General features: G+C 37.3%; 1 protein-coding gene across 3 annotated transcripts in view; it reads left to right on the top strand.

Moving 5' to 3' along the window:
• The window catches only part of HMCN1 (hemicentin 1), a 508,266-nt gene that overhangs the window by 363,330 nt on the left and 135,375 nt on the right, over nucleotides 1-9,561 (top strand). For all 3 annotated transcript variants that reach the window (XM_029226849.1, XM_029226848.1, XM_029226847.1), the window contains exons 57-62: nucleotides 1,332-1,428; nucleotides 7,125-7,286; nucleotides 8,025-8,138; nucleotides 8,253-8,455; nucleotides 8,748-8,829; nucleotides 8,939-9,070. In XM_029226849.1, the coding sequence (XP_029082682.1) occupies nucleotides 1,332-1,428; nucleotides 7,125-7,286; nucleotides 8,025-8,138; nucleotides 8,253-8,455; nucleotides 8,748-8,829; nucleotides 8,939-9,070 (790 nt within the window). The remainder of the gene's footprint in view (nucleotides 1-1,331; nucleotides 1,429-7,124; nucleotides 7,287-8,024; nucleotides 8,139-8,252; nucleotides 8,456-8,747; nucleotides 8,830-8,938; nucleotides 9,071-9,561) is intronic.

Below are 9,561 nucleotides of genomic sequence, written 5' to 3'. Positions count from 1 at the left end.
CACACACACACACACACACACACACACACACACACACACACACACACCCTAAATTTACTACAATATGGCCTCTGTGATAAAAACCGAATTACTACAGTTCTTTCCATTGCAGATTTCTGATGATTAAATTCTAGATGGTTTAAGATTCCCTATAGATTAAAATTTGTCCTCTATTGGCAAAGAATTGATAATATAGAATAATGGAAACCACATAAATATCCTGAGTTGTTGTTCACTAATGGGCATGTCTATATTTTTCTTTTCAAGGGTTTTAAAAGGAAGATAGGCACTTGTATAAATAACACCAACTCTTTTGTTAGGATGCAACTTAAGAAATTATTTCCCAAACATATTAATGATGTTGTATAGGCCCAAGAATCTAAGCATCAGTGTATCCAACACAGGACCTACCCCATGGAGTTCTTTATTAAAAAAAAAAAAAAAAAAAAGTATGAGTTTCACTGCTTGTAAATAACCTTTAATTCTCAAAGTATCTTCTGAACACCATGACTATTTCTTTTTGATGCTCATATAACCTCTAGCTAAATACTTAAATATTTCTGTTGGCTAGAGCCAAAAGATATATAGATGGACAGAAATTTCTGTATAATAAAAAAAAGAAAATATAACTGCTATATTAACTAACTCTTGCTACATAAAACAAACCACTCCAAACAACTTAAAACAATAAGCATTTATTTAGCTCACAAGCTTTCTGGTTGGCTGGGTGATTCTTCTGGTCTCGGCAAGGCTTACTCGAGTGTCTGCATGCTGTGGATTGAATCCGTGGCTCTGCTGATTTTGGCTGGGCTCTGGTACATATCTGGGACCTCAGCTGCAATAACGAGGCTGACTCTTCCCACATGATCTCTCGCCCTCCAGCAGGTTAGTCCTGGTTTCCTCACATAGTGGTGGCAGGGTACACATGGTCTAGGTTTGAAATGGAAGACTGTCACATCCATCACACTCTATTGATCAAAGCCGGTCACAAGGCCAACACAAATTCTCCATCTTTACTCCACTCCCTGATGGGAGAAGCTTCACAGTCACACCGCCAGGGATGTAGATAGGAAAGTGGGAGAATGACTTGGGACTTTTCGTAGCCAATATACAAGTATGTATAAATTTGCCTTTTCTGATTAGGAATCTTTATAAATATTTATTTGATTGACCTGACTAATAAAAACCAGCATCAGCCCTGTTATGTACAAATTTTTTTTCCTATGCTTATCTGGTATTAGCTAGAAAGAGTATGTATTGTTTATTCTCAAAAATTGACAAGTTGCTTTATAAAAAAATTTCAGTTGGAATTTCTTCATTTTTTTCCTTAGATTCTAAACACTCAAGTAACAGATATCGGCAGGTATGTGTGTATTGCTGAGAACACAGCTGGAAGTGCCAAAAAATACTTTAACCTCAATGTTCATGGTAAGAGCTCAGTTCCAAAAACATCTGTTAGAGTACGCTTGAAAAAGCAGGAAAACTGTACTTTAGATTATGTACGCTTATTTTGCATTTTTTAACTTGAACAATGTGTGGAGCCTGCATTCATTCAACCTTTCCCCTTCTTTCTTTCTACCACAGCTTGTGCGATTTATAAAGTACAAATCTTTTAGGGAGTCTGTTTTTATATTATTTCAGTCCCTTAAGAAAAAATAGTTACTCCTACATATTTGAAAGTAAAAAAAGATGAAAATCACAATTTGAAATCCCAAAGATTACAAGTTTATATGAAGTTAGAACCAAAGATAGCTCTTCTACCCATAAAAATTTACCCACTGGGCCTGGTTGGAACCAGTTTCTGTCCTCAATTGTAGAATTCATGTTGAGTTACACCCTCCGGTATGTAATATACTTCCTGAAGAAGAAAAAGTAACTTTATAGAGTTAAATAATTCCTGAAAACCATCAGTACACCTAACTTATTTATTAGATTCTAAGTTCTCAATAAATGCTAGACACTCCATAAATACTAACTTTTTGCTAAAAAAGCAGTTAGGTGTCAGCCATAAATAATTAGTTTTATTTTCATCATGCACAGCTGCTTCCAGAATATTAAATTGGAAATGCTGAACAATTATTATAAAAGATTTTCTTTAAACATGTGATTCATATGCAAAATTCTAGCTCATTTTGGAAATAGCTGAAATTTGACATTACTGAAAAATTTCTTCCTTCAAAAGACTTTTATTTAGCATAATGGATATTCTTTTTTTGGTGCGATATATAGGGAGTATTGATGTCTAGCAATGTTTGGTGTTTCTGTAACAGATATTTGAAGCACTCTTACCTTTTTTTATTCCCAGTGCTTAGCAAGTTTTTTTTGAGTAAATCTGACCAAAATAGAAGAAATGTGTCATGAATTCCCCGGAAGAATAAATTAAGCAAATATAATCATTGTGAAAGTATACTGCACTAATCTAAGTAATCTAAAGTAATCTGTAATCTAATTTGTATTCTAATCTGTAAAGTACAGTAGGATAAATGTTGAAAAATAAAAATGTTGATCATTTTTCCTGATTCCCCAAGGCAGAAATAATTTTTCCTCATTTATGTGGTCAAAAGCCTCTTGTAAATACCCCAGTTTTAGCAGTTACATATTCTACCTTTTTATCTTTATACATCTGTATCTTCACCTCTATCCCATAACTTTATTATAAATGCTGTAGGCAAATGGTCATCTCTTACGGACCTTGGTCTTCCTAAACCTTGTCTAAAGTCATGGTAGTTGCTAAATAAATATGTGTTGTTCCTTTATTATATTTCCTTCATATCCATTTCCTCTTTGTAATGCATAGGAAAAACACCTGAAGAAGGAGCCTTGCCTGACTTGAGAGGCAGAAGCCACTCGTGTTTACTATTGAGAATTGGAGTTCAGGAGGGGGGGGTTTCCTCTTTTACCGGTTAACAGTGTCTTGAGCTCCTGCCTGCAGTCAGGAACCCATACTTAAATATTGGAAAATTCATGTGGGAGAGAAACAGTTTAAATTGTTTTCACTTAAAACCATACCATTTGTTATCTCCCTGTACAATATCGCTTGCTTCTTTTGGACTCTAACCTTCAGTCTGTTGACCTCCCAGTTATTTTTCAACCCTCTGTGTCTTTACCTTCCTTCACATCCAGTCTAACTTTCATGGACCAGCATATCAATCACTTCTCTTAGCCCACGCCTTCTCAGCACTCCTGCTCAGTAAAGGCTCAACTCTGCATGTAACAACACAACACACTGACTGCTTGATACCGACCAGGTGCTGTGCCAGGTGTTTTATATATGTTATTTTACTTAATTATCTCAATAACCCCAGGTGGTTGGTACTATTTTATACCTCTTTTACAACAACAGATAAAAAAGCTGAGGCTCAGTGAGACTAAGTAACACGCCCAAAGTTACACAGCTGGCAAATAGGATTTTAGCTCAGGTAGTCTGATTCCAGAGGCTTTAAACTTAGCTGCTTTTCGTATTACCTCTCACTGAATTCCATACCTGCACCTAGGTAACTAACTATGGCTAGAGGAACTCTTGGTGTCAGGAATATTGGTGTTATTATAAATTCATAGATACTGCTTGAAATGAGCCCTTTATACTGCCTCTTCATGGCTCTACTCCACAGTGACTCATACCTTCTTGAATGTCAGATGGCCCCTGTCTTAGCTCAGGCAGCCATTAACAAAATACCAGAGACTGCATGGCTTAAACAAAAGGAGTTTATTTTCTCACCATTCTGGAGGCTGGAAAGTCCAAGATAAGGTTCCAGCAGGGTTCAATTTCTGGTGAAGGCTCTTTCTCGCTTGCAGATGGCCACTTTGTCCTCACAAGGCCTTTCCACTGGGCACGCATGGACAGAGAAAGCAAGGAAGCTCTCAGGTGTCTCTTTTTATAAAGACAATAATCCTATAGGATGAGTGCCCCATCTTTATGACCACATTTATCTTTCATTACTTCCTTAAAGGCCCCATCTTCAAATACAACCACACTGAGAGGGCTTTAGTATATGAATTTTGGGGGGACACAAACATTCAATCACAGTCGCCTCTCACCTTCACTCAGTCAGTGCCCTTACCTCCTGTTTTACAGGGAAAAGAGAAGGCATATGGCTGAAACCACTTCAAATTCCTACCATCAAAATGAGAATATTAGCTGCATGTGATGCTGCCATTTCTTCCTTCCGTTACAACACAAGATGGGAGCATTCCTCTACCTTCTAAAGACTGACTTGACTCTACATCCCTGGCGACCGCCTGGTCAAAAATCTCACAATCTCCTCTCTTCCTCTCCAGTATTGAAATTCACACTTTTACTGGCTCCTTCCCAAGAGCATTTAAATTTACTCATCTCTTGCCTCTTAAAAAAAAAACCAAAAACACAAACAAAAAAAACCCAAAACAACTCTCCCTTAGACCTAGTATTTCTCTTCAGAGGCCTCCTTCTCTTTTTCCCCATTTCAAGGCAACCTTCTCTAATAGCCGTATATATTTACTGTCTCCTTTTCCTCACTCCTCCCACCATTGCTCATCGGATTTCACCCCAACTCCAATGAAACTGCTCACTGAATTCATGAAATGACATCAGAAGTCCAACAGGCATTTTCAGGCTTTATCTTTCTTACTTCTGAGCATTCAACATCCTTGAGCATTTGACTATCTTTTTCAAAAATTCTCTTCCTTTGGCTTTTGTGATGCCCACACCCCTTATTGATAATCTTGCCTTTCCAGTCTCGCATTCCCAGTTGTCTTTGCTAGTTCCTCCTTCTCTACTTGACTATTACACTTTCGTTTTCCAAGCGCTAGACTTTATTCTTCCCACTCTTTTCTTACGTGATCTCACGAATTCCCAAATTTCAGATACCATCTATGTGCAAAATAGTTTGCAAATTTTTATTTTCAGCCAGGGCTGCCTCAGGAACTCTAGACGCTTCTGTTCATATATGTACTTCTTACTGACACAGATGCCTAATAGTCACTCTAAGACCATGTGTATATAACTGAGCTCATTACCTTTTCCCAGAAATGTGTTCCTCCTCCAGGGATCTCTGTCTCAGTAAACGGAATCACCGTCTTCACATTGTTTGAGCCAGTAAAATGAATGTCATCCTGGATTCCTCCTCCTCCTTAAACCTCACCCCCAAAGCATTGAATCCTAAATATTCTACCTACATAATATTCTGGATCCACTCACTTTTCTGTCCTTTCTGACACCATCCTAGGCATAGCACTATCGTCTTCTGCACTCATTACAGCAATAGTCTCCTAACTGGTCTTTCTGAGTCCCTTCTAGCCTTCTCACCAGTTCCCTCCACTGTGGCCAGATTGATAACTTTTAAGCTAATTTTTGAGTAAACCACTCCTCTGCTTTCCTTTCATCATTCTAATGATGCCCAGAAGACCCTCTAGGATTTTATACTATTTAGTCCTTTAATCTTTGCCTTCTCCACCTTACTCCCCAGCAGCCTTGCTCTTCAGACTCTGGTCATGTCAGCCTTCTGGTGCCATGTTCTTTTCCCCATTTGCGCCTTTGTATGTGCCATGCCTTCTTTCTGAAAGACACATCCATTATCTGTCTTCCGCTTAGCTTTTTCCTGGTCATACTTCAGCATCTTTTTAAATGTCACTTCTTCCTCCTGATCCCCAAACTAGGTTATTTCCCTGTTGTCACCCTACTCTTCTGATTGACACTCACACTCATCACACTTGTAATTACTAGGCAGTATCGGACAGTGGCTAAGAACAGGGCTCTAGAGCCAGACAGCAGTCTTCCCGTTTCTTCCAGTATCTAACTGTGAAACCTTAGGCAAGATGCTAACCTCTCTCTGTCTCAGCTTGCTCATCTATAATAAATAAGAGGATAAGAACTGTATCTAACACATAAGGTTTCTGAGCCTCCAATGGTATACATGAAGTGTTTAGTTCAGTGCCTGGCACAGCATAACCACTCAAAAAAATGTTAGCTGTTATTTTTTGTTCAATGTCTGTCACTATCACCAAATTATTAATTCTTTATAGATATTACCTATTATATTTTTCATACTGTATCAGCACTTAGCACATCTGAAATACAGTAGGTATTTAATAAATATTTGATAAATGAGTAGATGAATGAATATGAAAATTGGTGGATAAAAAAGTGTATAGTAAAATTTAAAAAGCAATTTTGCCTTTTGATCTTTTGCTTTTGTTTTTGATGGTATTTTAAGACCTCAGTCTTAATATAAAAGAGTATAATATAGAGAGAGTATAATATAATAATAGAGTGTTACATTAGTTGTGTTCTTTATTTCATGTCTTACTGTCTTCATTGGCCTGAGCAAAACCCACCTCTGCCTTTATTTATTAATGTATTCATTCATTAATGTATTCACTCATTTTTATGCTCATTCCTCGCTCCTATTCCCACCCCCCACATAGAAACCATTCAAATATGTATGATGTTATTCCTTCCACGTTCATGCGTGCTTGTAAAAAATCTATTATTCCATCTGCGTGTGTTTTAACATGCATAATTGGCATTGCATTACTAATCTTATGCTTTTTTACTCTACTTTTTCTCTGTACTGCTTCTGCTTTTGGAATTCTTTTTTGGTTTTGAACAATAAGCCATTGTATTGCTTATTTCTTAAATCTTCTGCTTATCTTGAAAGTCAGTGATTTACATTGTTGAAATAACCTGTATAATTTATTGATAGAGACCCTAAAATAACGAGTCTACTCTATTATTTCTATAAGCAAGGAAATAAAAACTTTAAGGATATAATATTAAAAACAAGAATATTCACAGGTATTTAATAAAAAGCAGTATTAGGTCTGTGTACATTGACAAAACCATCTCAGGAACTGGCAACTGCATTTTACAAATAAAATGCAGAATAATTCTGTCTGAAAATTCTAGTATTCTGTTTCAATTGGGAAAAACAAAACTGATGGACATGAGTTTGATGAAGGCATTAGGGAATTCTAAGAAGAAAGGTAAATAATTAACAGTGTCATTAACTCAGTGCTTTAGCAGAATACAGTAGTTGGGATTATATTAATAAATTGGAATATGTATTACTGATAATATCACTTTCCACATTTAATATGTTTACTATTAATACCAATATATTTCACTTTTAATATATTTACTCTTATAGTTCCTCCAAGTGTCATTGGTCCTAACCCTGAAAATCTCACTGTTGTGGTGAACAATTTCATCTCTTTGACCTGTGAGGTCTCTGGCTTTCCACCTCCTGATCTCAGCTGGCTCAAGAATGAACAGCCTATCAAGCTAAACACAAATGCTCTCATTGTGCCCGGTAAGGAACTTAGAACTCTTTATGAAGTGGGCAACGCTTTCTCATTTTTCTTTATTTAATACAAATGGCATTTCAACTTAGTCTCTTTCCAAACTTTTGTCTTGCTGCATTTATTTGGTCACATTAAATGCCTCTCTTCAGCCATTTGGGGCCATTAGGATAAGACTGTAAAGACTTTATGATTTCAGTGGGAATGTACAGTAACAAGGTCTACTTCAAGAAATTATGAAATTTAGGAACAGAACTGCTTAGCAATTACTTGGGGGTGATAGACTAGCAAATAGTGCTTTCACTGGATAAAATCACTGGTTGTTTTCAATCGATCCTAAAGCTCCTTGAAGATAGATTAATATCAGTATATAGACTAACAGATGGACAGCCACTTCTGCACCGTGGGAGATTTAAACCCAGAAACACTTGTTGACATGTACTGACTATAGTACAATTATGGTTTGCTCACTAGAATCTATATGAAACAGTTCTATTATCCATGTTTGGTTATTGGAGAGAAAATTTTATTAATTCTTTTATAAGGAAGTAGAATAAATAGTAATGAAAGGATCAAAGGAAACTGATTAAATTCTTTCATTTTATATATGAAATGCTTCTATATGCTTCTATCTATGCTTAGATTTTCCTCTAAGGGAAAGGATATATTTTGCTATTTATCTTATTGATAAGGTAGTTATTACAACAACCTCTGTACCAAACTTCAGTTTGCATTATATTTGCCCACAGGTGGTCGAACTTTACAAATTATCCGGGCCAAGGTATCTGATGGTGGTGAATACACTTGTATAGCCATCAACCAAGCTGGTGAAAGCAAGAAAAAAGTTTCCCTGACTGTTTACGGTTTGCTTCTACTTTTTTCATAAGATTTTTTCATTTTTAAACTGGTATTAGATATTTTCTATCTGAGCATTCTATGAAAAAAAAAAATCCTCTGTTCTTATTTTCTTCCTTCAGTGCCCCCAAGCATTAAAGATCATGGCAGCGAATCTCTTTCTGTAGTTAATGTAAGAGAGGGCACCTCAGTGTCATTGGAGTGTGAATCGAATGCTGTCCCACCTCCAGTCATCACCTGGTATAAGAATGGGCGGATGCTAACGGAGTCTACTCAGCTCGAGATTTTGGCCGATGGACAAATGCTGCACATCACAAAAGCTGAGGTGCATCTTTTATTCTTGTTTGTGTGTCATGACTCCTTGGCGGGATTATGGAAGGGAGAATTGGAAGTTGCATATTCCCCTTACTACAGTGAAAAATTATTTTTATTTAAAAAATAACATCATCAATGCCATTATCCTCATTTTTCATTTAAAAAAAAGCAGGATTGTAGAAGGCAATTAGGAATGGGGCATTTAAGCATAAAGATGACTGATGATTTAATCTACACTCGAACGGTGTGATTGGTCATCTATAACTTAATGGAGCACATACAATAGTATCTTTTTCTTTTAGGTATCTGACACAGGCCAGTATGTATGTAGAGCTATAAATGTAGCAGGACGGGATGATAAAAATTTCCACCTCAATGTATATGGTGAGCATCTGCCTCTAATATAAGTCTTTTTCCCCCAGATATGCAAATGCCAGAAAGTATCCTGAATTAACTTAATGAGGACACATGATTTTCTTCTGTCTTTTTACAGTGCCACCCAGTATTGAAGGGCCTGAAAAAGAAGTCATTGTGGAGACAATCAGCAATCCTGTGACTTTAGCATGTGATGCCACTGGAATCCCACCTCCCATGATAGCATGGTTAAAGAACCACAAACCCATAGGTAATGTAGCTGTGCATTTTTTTTGATTGTTTTCTTTTGCTCTTGACTCACTAGGTTAATAAACTAGCACATTTTCAGTATTACGCACATAGCTGTGTTTAGTTCATAAAGCCTAATGTACTGTAATATAAACTTACAAAAGGATTCTTTTTTTTTTTAATTTATTTTTATTTTTGGCTGCGTTGGGTCTTTGTTGCTGCGCGTGGGCTTTCTCTAGTTGCGGCTAGCGGGGGCTACTCTTTCTTGCGGTGCGCGGGTTTCTCAGTGTGCTGGCTTCTCTTGTTGCGGAGCACTGGCTCTAGGTGCGCGGGCTTCAGTAGGTGTAGCTCACGGGCTCTAGAGAGCAGGCTCAGTAGTTGTGGCTCACGGGTTTAGTTGCTCCGCGGCCTGTGGGATCTTCCTGGACCAGGGCTTAAACCCGTGTCCCCTGCATTGGCAGGCGGATTCTTAACCACTGCACCACCAGGGAAGCCCTACAAAAGGATTCTTCA

This window comes from Monodon monoceros, unplaced genomic scaffold (assembly GCF_005190385.1).
Source record: "Monodon monoceros isolate NGI ecotype Baffin Bay Population unplaced genomic scaffold, NGI_Narwhal_1 Super_Scaffold_18, whole genome shotgun sequence".
Lineage (NCBI taxonomy): Eukaryota > Metazoa > Chordata > Mammalia > Artiodactyla > Monodontidae > Monodon > Monodon monoceros.
Note: the sequence above shows the minus strand (reverse complement) of the source record. Positions and strands in the feature narration are given on the sequence as shown.